The 15355-nt window shown below is 41.0% G+C and overlaps 1 protein-coding gene across 1 annotated transcript in view; it reads left to right on the plus strand.

The window, feature by feature from the left end:
- The first annotated feature begins 620 nt into the window (after positions 1-620).
- Positions 621-15355, plus strand: part of LOC120557854 (vitamin D3 receptor B) — a 31092-nt gene continuing 16357 nt past the window's right edge. Inside the window, exons 1-4 of the mRNA XM_039798500.1 lie at positions 621-1096; positions 1391-1463; positions 12023-12170; positions 14782-14912. Of these exons, the coding sequence (XP_039654434.1) occupies positions 12025-12170; positions 14782-14912 (277 nt within the window). The 5' untranslated portion in view covers positions 621-1096; positions 1391-1463; positions 12023-12024. The remainder of the gene's footprint in view (positions 1097-1390; positions 1464-12022; positions 12171-14781; positions 14913-15355) is intronic.

Here is a 15355-nt window from a genome sequence, read left to right on the forward strand (position 1 = left end):
ATTGCTTTCCAGCCTACCACTGTACTGCAGAGTAGACACACCCCTCCAATACACACGCCTCACTGCACACATCTGAAAGAGAAATAATCAGTCAAAGAAAAAATGGAGCAAAATGCATTAAATTAAAGATTTAGGACCAGACATAGCTCATGTTATTATTTCAACTGAGTGATATCGACGGTGATGGTGTTGTGGCGTATTTCAAATATAGGGCTCAAAGCCTGTAGCAGCAAAACAAAGACACTCCGCTGCAAAAGACATAGGAGGACCTCAACTGGATTATTTCCACCTATTGAGACACCACACGTATCTAATGTTAATGCGGTAACCCCCCACACGGTGTCCATTGATTCAGAGATTAGAGGCAAACGATGTTGCTTTAAACCTCACGCGGTCAAAGTTGTTTACCTCTTCCTTACCTCTGACGTAACGACACACCCCTGTTTGAGGGGGCGGCTCTCCGCCTTATGGACACCGCAGCCGACCAAACAAAGCCGGTCGGGGCCGAAATGTCACCAACCACAACACGGGAGACATGACGAGCCCACCTGTGATTGGTTACCGGAGGGGCTGGGGGGGAAATCCCTCTTTTCCGTAGAGGTCCTGTAGAGGGGGCGGTGCATAACAAAAAGTAAAGACCATCTATTTGGGTCCTGAAGAAGGAGGGGTATTTCACGTCGGACTATTGAGTTTTCTTCATGTTCGTGTGTACGTTTGCCCGTCAGTGAAATACAGTTGCGTCTCAGCCATTTTTTCGTTGGATGTTCGTTGGCCGCGGTCGCAGATCGGTTAATAAGCTGGCTGAACTTGGTGCCGCGTTTAAGGGTTAAAGCAACCAGCTAGCCACGTTGCTAACGTTAGCTACTACAAGCGCTGCTGTGTGAGCCAACGTCTGGAAGGGCGTACGAGTTTGACGTTTTCTCCCCAAGTCTCCTCACATTTTTGAGTTTAGTACAACGCGGTCCTCTCTCCTCAAAGCTAACCCACCCAGTCAACATGGAGGGGACACACTTTGCAAGAGCATGAACACGACGACAAACGGCGACTAAAGAGGATTAAAAGCAACTCGGTCTTGATGGGGAAAAGTTGAGTTGAGGTATGAAACTCGCATGCACAGCAGGAATGCTAGAGTCGGGATTTGAGTTATTGTGATTTCTGTTGCTCAAGACCACATAGAAACAGCTTTATCATAGTTTTAAGTATGTTTTATCAATGTATTTGCCTACATACTTGCCTTACTGCTATATATATGTGATGATTGCCATTGAGTGTGTATGTTGCTGTTGAAAGTAATGCAGTGTTACATAAACAGAGCAGCTGCAGGTCAGCTACGACGTTATAGGCCCACTCAGTGACTTGCGACATGCCATTTTGCTTTTGTTTTGAACAGGATTAACAACTTGGGATAAACTGAAGAACGGTTTCAAGTCTTACTATTGTATAAGGGCATGCAAAAACCTCAGGTGAGATATTTTTCTTTTGCTTTTAAGTCATTCCCCGTGTAATGTTATATTGATAGCTTGCTGTCTTTTAAAAAAAGATATATATAATGTATGTTGCTTTTGAAGTTACACATTTTTGCACAGATTTCATGGGATTGTTGCAGTCTCTTGATTTCACATCTATAATACTACATACACTAGACATACACTCACTCTAATCATACAAAATAAATCTCTCTAAGATTAAGGTAGTATAATCCATGAACTAGAATATAAGGAATAAGACTGTAATATCGGTATATTGAAGAATGAAATGAAATTGAAAATGTCAGGTTCATTTAAAGTGACCTGTCCATTTGACTCAAAGGGCTGTGTAATGAAAAATGCACAACATAATATTAATTTATCAATACAGTCCATTTAGGTATAGGGTGTTTTTCTGTCCCAATGAGAACATTATATCTTACAGCTACAGAGTGAACATTCCCCCCATAAATTATTAATATTACTATTAGCTAGTTAGCCATTTTTAATATCCGTGAAGTATCAACTCACATTTTTATTGTGTTAGTACATGATAAAAAAAAAAGAAAGGATAAGCTGCAGTGATCTGAACTAATCACTGCAGAATTATACCCTCTTCTCTGGTAACATACATTTAAACCACATAAAGCAATCCTTTTTTTCTAAGAATTATTTATATATCTACAATTATTTTTATTTTTACAACTTAACCACTCACTTCCTAGTTGTAGAGAACTGAGCCACTGGCTAATACTGATTATAATTAATTACTACAAGCTTCTTGTCTTTCTTGCATCTGAAATGTAAACCGCCTCCAGCTCTTCTCTCTCTGCTGCTCATCACTTCAAAGTAAATCTGAGGTGGACCAAATACATCTAATGGCAATTAGTACATTGATGTATTCCTACCTATTTTCCCAATGAGCTTCGTGCTATAATGAAGTTGGACGCCTGAAAAAAGTAGCAGATAGGATGTGGTTTTTATGTCAGCTGCTGCATCGCCTGTTTTGGAAAAAAATATCAACAACACAGTGCACTGCACTTGAGATCAACGGTCACACATGTTCCGAATTTATATCATGTGGAAATATACGAGATAACCATATTATTTGGGCCGGAATGGGAGACTCTACCCCAATGAGGACCACATATGCTTCAGCTATTGAATACATTTTCAATTCATTTGTAAGTAGAACTAAGTGTGCACATGTGATTAAAAAGATACAAAATGGGCATGGTTGGTGTCTTTATTGACTTTAACTGTAGCAGGTTGTTCATGGAACTGTGTGCTGTAGTGATGGTACAGTCCATTAGGTCTCCTGTACAGTGAAATACCCTGCCCCCACCCCCCTTTCGTGACTACAGTAATTGGTTGCTTCCTCTCACATGTAACCCTATAGAAAGAGGCTGCTGTACTTAACTGTAAAGACCCTCCTGTATGTACCTCTGTACATGCGTGCTGTTTGCCGCATATGTTCAGTTGCCTTTGAGACTAATGAAGTGTTAAGTTCCCCCTAATGTCTTTAGATCCTCAATTACCTCCCTTGGTTAATGGTTTCTAGGCCAAACACATCACACAGGCAATATTTATTGTATGTGCAGCACAAGCCATGCAGAAAAATATCTTCCTGCAAAGCAAAATATAAGTTACTATATGATATCCAGTACGGTGGATATATATCCAGATTTCTTTTTAAAATTAAAAATCTCAGTGTATAACTGGATTATGGATGAAATTTTAGTATAATTGTTTTCACCTTTTCAAAAGCTTTCTGCATTTTATGGAGGTTATTTAACTTTGACTTGTGGGCTAACTGCATTTGTACCCACATCACCCACATGTCTTTTGCTGTCCGGTTCTGTCCAGTTGGCTCTGTGTGCTTGAGAATGTGCATTCTCTGTCAAATTCGGCATAGACATAAACAGGACTTTCGGTGTGTGTTGGAGAGGCCCTCTCCCTGCTTCGTCTCTTTCCACTCTCCAGAGTCCAGCAAGGGGCCCAGCATAAGGGGGCAGGCTGCCGCCACTGCCTCTCTCTTGCCTTGCAGGCCAGCACTGGGGCCTGGGCAGGGGGGAGGTGGTGCAGAGACTATAGCGTTTGTACACGGGACATGTGACCCCCCCATCTCTTCCACCCCAGTTTAGCCCATCCTGTGTGGGGCACAGGTCACCTTGTCATGTGCTATTACTGCTGCTGTAACATGCTCCCTGTGATCGTAGGAAAAGAGCATGAGATAGACCCGTGGAGGCTGCGTGAGGTAGAATGAGAGAGAGGGAAGCGAAGGGAAGGTACAGGACTGGACTAGTCTGCTCAGCCAGTTGTTTAGCTGCATTACAGACTCAGTTTGTCTGCTTTGTTGTTGTTAGGTCCACATTGTCTCTTTTTGTCCATTGTTCTCTTTCTGTTCTCCCCATGTTTTTTTTTTTTTTTTTTTTCTTAGGCAATTTCTAAACACAAAGCATATTTGAATTACACTTCTGTCACAAATCCCAGATCATGTTTTCTTTTTTTTGCTTTTTTTTTTTTTTTTTTTTCTTCACTCCCACCTTCCTCCTCTTAAATTTCCATTTTGCACCCACCCTTTTTTGCCATTATTGTGGGCCATAATGTACTTCTATGTGTCAATCACAAGTCCATGTATTTCCATTGTAGCCCAGCTCTCTCTGCAGCCCGGGTCATTCCAGATCTGATTTGTTTTGTCTCTTCTGTACTCGTAGTGACCCAGTCCGAGGTATGCAGTAAAACACATCTCCTAATGTTATCTCCCTTCTCCCTCCAAGCCTCTCTACATTTCTCCATCATATTTCTCTCTCTCTCTCTCTCTCTCTCTCTCTCTCTCTCTCTCTCTCTTTCTCTTTCTCTTTCTCTTTCTCTATTTTTCCCTTTAAGAGAAACTTTTGGCAGCATGGAACAATTTCAGAACCATTTGTGGGATTGCGTCATGTGATGTAGATGGAGGATGCTTATTGGACTGTCAGACAGGGCCTCCTTCTCCCACTCAGGCGTTCCACAGCAATCCCTCTCTTTCCTCCAGTGCTGTTATAAGTCTGGATGTGATTCCGACTCTGACTCTTTGTGTTGTGTTGTGGTCTGTAAGCTCATTGCTGACATTCTTGGAACGTGATGCCAGAGGTTTTTTATTTCCCTCTTTCCCCTTTCTCTTCTGCACGTCTGTGTGTCGTTAAAATGATCCCTCTTTGAAATGCTGTCTGGATCCTTCTCTTTACCCACTTTGTTATATCTTGCCCTTTCCTCAATCACATTTCATTTCAACGCCCAGGCACTAATAGCACCACTTAATTAGTTTTGTTAGATGGTGGGTGTTGGTGGACGGTGGGTTTTTATGATCACTTAATATTGACTTTGATGAAAGTTAAGCTAACACCTAGGCTGCGGTCCAAATCTTTTTTTACAGCTGAGTTTTCACTTGTGTCTTTTCTGTAAATAGCAGGGCACCTGACAGAAAGAAAACCAATGGCCTGTATTTCCTGTTTGGTAATCACATAATCTGACAATGGAGGAGCTCAAAATGAAATGGCGAGTAGACCAGAAGGAGATAAGCTACCTTATGAGTGGTATTGGACTTCTGCCATGGTCCACCTTGGCCCCTCCCTGTATGAATATCTCACAGCAACTAAAACTGTAGCAGTAATACTCAAATTCACATATGACCATATTCTAACGAATGCACTCATTGTGCAATGTCGTCGGCATGAAATGTTACTATTTCTTATATTAGCAAGTTTCTACTCTCTGTCCCTCAGGTTCACACCATCTGTAGTTGAGACTTAATTACCCACTGATTGACATCTAATGTCAACTAATTAGAAGGTGCAAGTTAGACGTATCCATTTGGGACACTGGGATGCAGATGGTGCAAACAATTTACACTGATAAATGTGACACAGGTTGTGTCATTTCATGCAAAAATTGGTGGGGTATTCCTTCAACTCCACCTTACGAGTTAAAAGTTGGCCAGATGTTCAGTAATAAATATTTAATCACTGGACTTGTAGTGTAGGTTATGCGCAGGTTTTAAAAGATATTCTTTTATATGAAAAGGGTGTTTTTTCAGACACGTTGATCTTAATTTAGTCCAGACCACCAGGAGCACTAGACCATTAGTCTTTAGAATTGATGACCTATGAAATGTTTAATGCTTCTGCAGACAGTGTTGTGTCTTTAAATCCAACCTGGGACCCGTCAGTCCCTGGATTATGAGACACACGCGTGTCATTTCGGCCATGATGTGAATAAATCAAAGGAGGAAAAGATGAGTCACTGCTTCACTGCATGCTAAGTAGCACTTGTTCTGCCTCCGCTATTTTGTTGGGTAAAAAGAAAAGGAAACTCCCTAGACTTTCCTCCAGCTACGCCACCAAAATTAGGGTAATGTCTTTATTTTGCAGCTTTCACCACCCAGTTGAAATGACACGCCAGAGTCAGGTCTGCGGTACTGCGCATAATTACAGCAGGCCTCATCTCTTGCTCATCGACCACTGCCGCTGTGCAACTCAGACTCCTAAACCCCAGGCTTCCAGTACACACCGCTTTTCCTTCTTTTTACCCCTTGATTTAGCAGAGTTCATCAATTACTTCTTATGTAAGGGTTATCTTTAGTTGTGGAGCAAATGGTGCTTATTTTACACTACCTGATCAATTATTCTATCTCTTAAGAATTTTGATATTGTCAATACTTTAAAGCAAAGTCAAATATGCCAAACATTTCCTAGTATCAGCTTCTCACTTGTGGGGATTTGCTGTCTTTTTCAGTTTGGTATCATTGTTGGCCGGACAAAACAAGACATTTGGGTTTCAGGGAATAGTAATTTCCCCCTATTTTTGTGCCATTGTAAGGTTCAAAGGAGGAAGTTATCATCAGATTAATCCAACATCCTTATAAACCCCCAAAACGGAATAACTGTCCTGGTTTTCATTGCCAATGCTCATTGGGTGAGCAGGGGGGTGTGGTGGCTGTCGATCCTTTCTGTGGCTTGAACCTTAAATAGATTTGCATTAAGATGAAATGTATTAATACCAGTCATTATCATACAGTACAATGTAGTTGGCCAACCAACCGATTTTTCATTGTCACATGGACAAGTGTACAAACGCACACAAAATCTGCTCCTTGATTTAAAAAAAAAACAGAGATAAATCATACTAAAAATGTGATTCTTACATGAATAGCAAACCTTTTTCCTCTGTAACTTCTCAAGATGAGAGGCTGTCAGAAATAAGACATTTATTTATATTTAGCCAGTAATTGAAGTGCTTATAACTGTGTATTTTTAGCCATCTTTTTAGATAACAAAATCTTTGTGTTGATTGCTTCTTTCTGGGCCACGGCTGAGTGCCGCTCCTCATACTATCCCTTTTGTCACATCCACAACAGCCAGCAGGGTATGCCTTGTGACACAGAAAGCCACTGGGACAAAGAGGTCACCCCTCCCCTACTCGCTGTATCTATGTATATATCCATATCTGTTTTTACTCCATCTCTCCAGCATCCCCTTCACCCCACCCCTCTCTAGCATGCTTCTGCCGTGCATCCCTCTCTCCTCCTACCCTACTGTAACGGCCTAGCACTTCCTCTCTCTGATTGCAAACAGCCATTCAGAGGGAAATAGGTGAGAGCTCATCTGAACTGTGTAGTGAGGTGTAATGGACACATAAGAAGCAGAGTTAAAAACGTGCCCTTCACATGACCCCCTCAATAACATGGTGAGAAGATTTCAGACTCTGATGTTAAATTGATAAATACACAAAGCTATCAAATCACTCATGTACAATGGTACCACTGCTTTGAAGGAGCGAGAGAGAGAGAGAGAGAGATAACACATTTAATAAACACCCCAAACAACGTAAGAGGTTCAAAGTATTTTACCTAAACTAATGTGGCGGCCATAATGCTGAATTAGAAGTTGTTCAGGTGATTTGTTTCCTTCAGCTGGTGTAAGCTTATTCCTACTCATACTAGTCACGTAGCTGAGCTATCTTAATCAACCCTCAGTTGCTCTCCACGCCTCCCATGTATACGTGCAACTATAATTGTCCATGTTTTATCTTTCTTATCCTTTTTAAATATAGCCTTTTGACACAGATACTGTATATGTTACAATTAATAGCAACTCCTAATGTGTCAGTCCCTTTTTAAATTAATTAGATGAAGTGGACTCTCAAATTACTTTTGCCTCGTTTCCCTAGTTTCAGTACTTTTATTATAATCAGGTTGATTTTTTTTTTTTTTCCAATGTTAACTCCCAGCCAAAAGTTTTTTTTTTTGTCAAAACGACTGAAAATAAACGAGATCCTGAAGCAATTATACAATTCTATTTAATTTCCAGCATTACAGTTTTTTCGTGCTTTCTTCAAGTTGTGGAATGTGGAATTTGGTTTGAAGGAGAAAAAGTAAATTTGATGACCCGGAATATCAAAATATCCATTTAAACGTGTCAAACCCCTTCTGCAGCATAGTCTCACTGTCTCTCTGTATGCTCAGCGTGTTCTTAACATATTTCTGCCAAAAATATGCTGCTCCTTTTTGCAGGGAGCAACAAATCTGTTAACCACCTGAGAAGTTTTTAGATCCAACAGGTTGGTGTTCAACATTTGCTTCAGAAGTTGCTGGACTCTGGAAGTTGTTAAACTAATGCAGTCAGTGGCAATATATAAAAATGTCTATCCTATTTCAATGCACTATTGAAAAACACATGGCAGTGATTCTCTAATTGGTAAAGTAGTCCATTTACCAGAGACTGCAAAGATAAATCAGTTAGTTGTCAACTAATAAATTAATCACCACCTATTTTGATAATCGATTAATTGGTTTGAGTAATTTTTATGAAAAATATTCTCTTGTTCTAGCTTCTTAAATGTGAAATATTTTCTGGTTTATTCACTCCTCTATGACCATAAACTGAATGGGTCCTATTTTAACCATCTAAGCGCACGGTGTGAAGCGCATGGCGCCGGTGCGTTTAGGGCGTCCAAATCCACTTTTGCTGATTTGACGGCGGGAAAAAGGGTCCGTGCGCCATGCGCATGGTTCAAAAGGGTTGTACTTAGTGTCTTCATTAATTCGTAGGTGTGTTTTGGGCGTAACATGCAATAAACCAATCAGAGTGTCATCTCCCATTCCCTTTAAAAGCCAGGCGCGTTTGTACCTTGGCGCGTTGCTATTATGATTATGATTTGCCCCGTAAAATTTTTATTTGTAATCTTGTGTGTGTGTGTGTGTGTGTGAGTGGGTGTAACAAGAATAGTGTGCACGCGCTGTGCACATTTTACTAATTCGCTGTTAAAATAACAATGAAATGCTGTGCTATTGACTTTAGACCAGGTTTTTGTTGGTCAATGGTGCGATCACTTCCCGCTGCCTCAAGATAGCAATACACCAAGAATTCACCTGAACGCACCTTGCTGTAAGACCAGCACGCCCATGGGTGCAAAGATGAGCGCAGGTGCATTTGCTATTTAAGCAACGTGGGCGCTGGACGGGGAAATTGACAACTGTGTCGGTCTTAAACTAGTAAAGACACTTGCGTGGGGCTCTGCGCTGCGCCGGGTGCACGATAGGGCCCAATATATTTGAGTTGTGGACAAAACAAGACATTTGAGAACGACAGCATGGGATTTTGAAAACACTGATCGATATTTTCTTTCCGTTTCTTACATATTTTTATAGACCAAACAACTGATCGCATAATCAAGAAAATAGTTGCAGCCCTACTTGTTAAAATCTACAAGCACACTAATTATACCTGGAGGTGAAAAATGCATACTTAATTGCCTGTAATGGATCAGGACTCGACCCTGTAAGCTTATCAGAAATCAGTGCTACTGTTTTATCCTTAGGCTTTATGCCAACATATGAGACATGAGTAATATTCTCACATTATTACAAAGGAGACACAATATGTAAATCAGTTAAGAGTGAGACATTCAGTAGAAGCCTAAAGCTCAAAACCTGTTCCCTGGCTTTGCGAGCCCGGTCACAGGAATGAGTACAGATCTGGTCTAATAACCTCGTGCATTATTTAGCGCTCTCTCGATACTACTGTGCATTTAGTGTAATGGCCTGTCAGCGCTGAATGCAGTCACATAGGACTGACATCACTGACCAGTTGATGATATGGTAAAATAAATGGGTGTTTTCCCTGTTGGTTCACAGTGAGTGATGAGTGTGAATGCCTGGTGGGATTAGTTTGCCTACATGCAGTAGAACAGATTTGATGTTTTACAAAGGGCTGTGTCATTTATACTGGTCAGTATTATGTAACATTACATTACACTATAGCAATAACGATGTTGTAGCTGTGACCTGTTGGGTCATACTGTAGATGTACTCTGTACCGTATGTTGGTATGTGTAACCTCACCAAATGTCGGCAGGACTCCAGAAGGTCTTGTTTAAAAAATGAACACCAGACCTTTCCCCCTGGAGACCCTTACTATGATTTCTGTGTTTGGTCTTACATAGAAGTTGTGTTTTCCCATGAAATCTGTTTTTATTAAAAGGTATAATATGTAGGAGATAGAGCTTACTTTTTGTAAACACAGCATTCAAAGTTGGCTCCTCATCCTAAGTGCCAGAGACAAAAAGAGAGAGAGCACAGCGGTGGTCGAGCATGCTAGAGAGTGAATGGAGAGAGGGAGCTGAAACAGAAAACCCAGTTTCCCTCATCTCAGGGTTAACAAACTCAAGAGTTTTCACCAAACCTGCTTTCTGAAACGGGCCCCAGGTGTGCTGCACTTCATTTTCAGTGCTTTTATACAAACTCCAATTAGCGTCAGAGGCTTGGCCAGCAGGGTTACTTACATTTTGTAGGCTACATAGAGTGTGAATGTTTGAAATGTAACACCTGTGGCCATTCATATTACATCACCTTAATGACAAGTGTTATTGTATAGTAAATAGTAGAGAGGGCTTATCTTGATTACTGCAGCCGTCATAGCCTGGTATGTCGTTCTGAGAGACCTTTGACTCGTGTACCTTACCTCTGCACAGCTGATGTGTGAGACGGTTGGTGGGAGAAGGAAACAAGTTGTGCACTGAGACAATTGGGAAAAACAGGAGAGTTTAGGACACCCTTGTCTATTCGGTCACTGTAGACTAGTTGATTACTGTAACAAAACATGCAGAGAGACAGTAAACTGAGAGCAAATAAAATGTTAAAATTTGTCAGGCAGCGTAGATTTAACCCACTACATCTGTTTATCTTTGTTTCTGTACAATTTGTGAAATTACCTCCTCAGTTTTCAGCTTTCTTTACATCAGTTGGCCACAGCCCACTGTTTCCCGGAGCTCAGTGATGAGACTAATCGTTTGAAGTGATTTCCCATCAACCTATAAGTTTCTCTGTGATCTGTTGTTGATCAGAGTTCAGTTCAACCTGTCTGGTCAGTTCCCTCCACAAATCGTTGCTGTCAGTTGCTGTTCCTTCCAGTCACGTGCATATTTACGGTTGGGATACAAGATGTCAACATACTGTAGAGAGGCTTGAGTCACCGCTGTCCATGATGCCTGCAGCAGTGAGGAATTGAAAAGATCCTCTTGTTTCCTTTCTTCTTTGGATTTAATAAGGACTGCATGTCTGATTTAATATAATTGGACGTGAGCAGACATTAGTTTAAAGTCCTACGGTTCATATTCACTTTTACTAAATATAAATAAACATAAATAAGAATACAGTTGTTACATTTACAGGAGTATGTAAGACCTTTTAAGCAAACTAGTGGTTTTAATTAGACATGTCAAAACATTTTGAATTATTTAGTTAGGCCCTTACCGTATTGGATGTTGATTGGTGAGATTGTATCGTATTGTTTAGTTACCCCCACCCTCCGTTGGCCCTCCATCTACTTCCGTCATTTGCTTCGCTTTCATTCTGCAGTCGAAGCAAGGAAGAGAATAAGAAAGGAGCTTTGTGAAAAGGACAGTGATTGTTTGTTTATGAGGATTCTAGCCTTGCGGTGACATGCCTTTTTTTTTCTTCCTCTCATGAGGCCGTTCAGTGAAATAGATACTTGGAGCACTATGTAATCAAATGTAACCCAGAGCCAGCATTTTGGAGTGGAACAAGAGTTTTTCCACTTGATTGATATGGCTCCAGTTCCTTACCCCTGGACAAAAGTCTTTGAGTTTGAGTTCACCTCCAAAGGGGAGACTGGGGACTTGAATATGTCCTGAAGGAAGGGACACTGTTTGGTCGGCATGGTGAAAAGAGATGTATCTCACCTGTTGTAGAGTTGTTTTTACAGCAACTTTGTAAGAAAAAACATGACCGTTAAAACATTATCTCATTAAAAATATGACAAGTTATTTTAAATGACTTGTTTTGTTTTCACATATTTTCCATGAAGTGCAACACTGATTGAACAGATTATAATTTTAAGGAAATATTCTTAAATTCACTACAGATGTTAGAGGTTAACGGCTAATGTTTTTCTTATTGAGTTATTGAGCAAGTGAACAGTTTGTTTAACCAGGAGCTGATTTTGTTTGTCTTTTTCCTCTCTCTCTTATTTTTCTCCATTTGCCCTCTCTTTGTTTAGTGATGGAGTCAACAGTTGTGAGTACGTCCACTCTGGCCCCTGATGAGTTTGATAGAAACGTGCCGCGGATCTGCGGCGTGTGTGGTGACAAAGCCACCGGCTTCCACTTCAATGCCATGACCTGTGAAGGTTGCAAAGGTTTTTTCAGGTACACAATTGCAAATGTGAGGTCACAGTTCTGTTGTAAAGCACACACAAATTGACAATTTCAATGTACAAACACACACACACACACACACACACACACACACACACACACACACACACACACACACACACACACACACAACACTCTAGAGGCATTGTGTTGCAGCACAATTGCTCATATCACCCCGATGAAAACAAAGTGATGCATATTGACAGCGGCCTACAAACACAGGTCTGAACTCTAACTATATATATATATATATATATATATATATATATATATATATATATATATATATATAATGGCCACACACAGAGGGCGTCACGATTTCGATTTTAATTCAAAATTGACCGAAATTAAGTCACAATCTCGAACTTTGAATAAAAAAATGGAATCGCTGATGCTGCCACGCCCCGATGTCACGTCTGGTCGGCTTGCCAAGCGGAAAAAAAGCACGTGTTGAAATGCTGCAGCCGTTCTCTTCATTCAGCTGTGAGCGTGGGGTTGGGGTAGGGTGACCAGACGTCCCGGTTTGACCGGGACAGTCCCGATTTTGAAGTGCTTGTCCCGAGTCCTGACAAAAGCCTGTTGGGACGCTAAAATGTCCCGGTTTACACCAGGAGCGGCGTCAGCCGATTTTGCCGGGTCTTCAGCCCCGAATGTTTTGAGTGTAGCCCCAAATGTAACTTTGTCCAGTTTATTTTTCCGAGACGAATAGAACAGGCAGCTACGTGCGGGGTCCGACCATGCTGTATTTGTTGCTATCACCTAGCAACCGTCTCTCCGTGAGGAAAGCTGTGAAAGCCAGGTTTTTTTGCTGTTATTGGAATAAATGACACGATCTCAACACAAATCTCAACATAAATCTCACACTAACCTGAAAAAGGCTATTGCTGCAATTTTGTTAATTTATATACTGTCAGACATATACTGTCTGTGTATACGTCTGACCTGGGCTGGCACATGTTCACGTTAAAAAGTGTGTGCGTGCACAAGCACTACGGTCACGCGCAAAGTGTCCCGGTTGTAGCTCTGGGAAATCTGGTCACCCTAGGTTGGGGTTTTCCGGTAGAATCACAGAGGAAGAAAGGAAGAGGAGTAATCCGCTTAGAATGAGACTAAAAAAAATGGGACCTTTTACTCGTCCTGGAGGGCTGGAAAGCTACGGAGCCACTCATTGGATGGAATTGGCCTCATCAACGGGTGAGCGTTTGCGCCATTTTAGTTTGCAATTGCCGGCGTAATTATCGAGGCGGACTGGGGGTGTGTGTCTGCGACACAGGACGTGTAGGACCAAAAAGTGGCGATCGCTACAGTCACTGTCCAATTCCACTACGCTTGCCTCGGTGATGTAGAAATGGAAGACACAGGGAGTAGTATATGTTCAACTGTTCGGAAATAATTTGTTCAGACACTTAATTGTTCAGAGAAGACTATGGATGTGGCTGTTTAATTGTTTTTGTTTGTTATGTTGTGAACTTGAATGTCATCTTCTGGGAAGAAGACTGCAGTTACAAAAGAGAAACTAGATGGCAGGTTATTTTGTTTGTTTCCAATTGACTGAAGATGTAAGTTATTGTTACATTATGTTGTTGATAAATGTTTTAAATTTGACAGTGTAGTGTGGTAACTTGTGAACAAAGGTCAGATATTATATTGCATAAAAGTCTAGTCTAAAAATGGCATAGAAACCTGTGCTTAAAAAAAGAAATATGTAAAAATTACACACACACACACACACACACACACACACACACACACACTATAATTACCACCCACAGTTACATAAGAACACACACAAAACCACTGACAACATCAGAGTAATGCCCAGCAGCAGGTAGATAATACAAATGAGCTCCTTCCTATTCCTAATGACTTGGCTGATGCCTGCCCATTGATACACACATGAGTTTCCAATTTAATTAAAGACAAAACTAGAGCAAGTCGTGTGTGTGTGTGTGTGTGTGTGTGTGTGTGTGTGTGTGTGTGTGTGTGTGTGTGTGTGTGTGTGTGTGTGTGTGTGTGTGTGTGTGTGTGTGTGTGTGTGTGTGTGTGTGTGTGTGTGTGTGTGTGTGTGTGTGTGTGTGTGTGTGTGAGATGTATCCGCCCATTTACGCCTGTTCCTCTCGGCAGTGTTGATGTTTAAAGGGAGAGGATGAAAAAGAAGGATGTTTAATCTCCTTCCTCGTCTCTCAGCTGGCCCTTGTTTGAACTCTTACCAAGCATGCTTATCTGTGTGTTTTTGCACACATCTGTGTATAAATGATCATATGTATTCTCCGTCACTGACTAAATCACTATGCTTTGCGTCACTGTTTGGCAAGACTCTTTTACCCCGTGTTTCCTTGGCACTCATCCATATTTATGCTGTCTTGAAGTACAAAAATATTCATCCAGTGCTATCATGACTATTATTTGTGCACAGTACTGTCAAAGGTGCCACAGTGGTAGATTTATTCAATTCAATTGATTTGCCCTCGTATCAACATTCAGATTCAAATTCTCAGTAACTTCAGTGAGTTCTTTTGAATTCTACGTGTGTGTGTGTGTGTTTATACATTGATAACTGTGTGTGTATTTTAATAGACTGAAATGTATACAATTTATTTAGGCGCAGTATGAAGCGCAAGGCCGCCTTCACATGTCCCTTTAACGGCAGTTGCACCATCACCAAGGACAACAGGCGCCACTGCCAGGCATGCCGACTCAAACGCTGTGTGGACATTGGCATGATGAAAGAGTGTAAGTATTGACAGGTGACCCATATGTCTTCAAGGCAATATTCTTTAACATTACACCTTGTGATTTACTGCATGTATTCAAATAGGGAGTAACCCTTTTGGGTTAAATGCATGGTACTAACAATACAAAAGTGATTGTATTTATTAGTTTAACGTTATTGACGGTTTTGTGGTTGCCCAACACTGTTGAAAGTGGATCAAAACTATGTGACAACCCTCCCACGTAGACAAATTAGACATTAATATAAAATACTGCATATAAATTACATTCAATCTGTTAATCTTTTTTGAATTTATAGTAAAATTGACACAACTTCTGATTGCAGTTTTGGGGGCCTACTGTTCCTCTTGTATGTTATGTAATATTTACTGGGGTCAGATATCTCTGGGTCTTTGCCCCCATTAGAGTGTTGACATGTTCTGTTTGAAATAGTGAGCCTCCCC

This window comes from Perca fluviatilis, chromosome 4 (genome assembly GCF_010015445.1).
Source record: "Perca fluviatilis chromosome 4, GENO_Pfluv_1.0, whole genome shotgun sequence".
Taxonomy (NCBI): domain Eukaryota; kingdom Metazoa; phylum Chordata; class Actinopteri; order Perciformes; family Percidae; genus Perca; species Perca fluviatilis.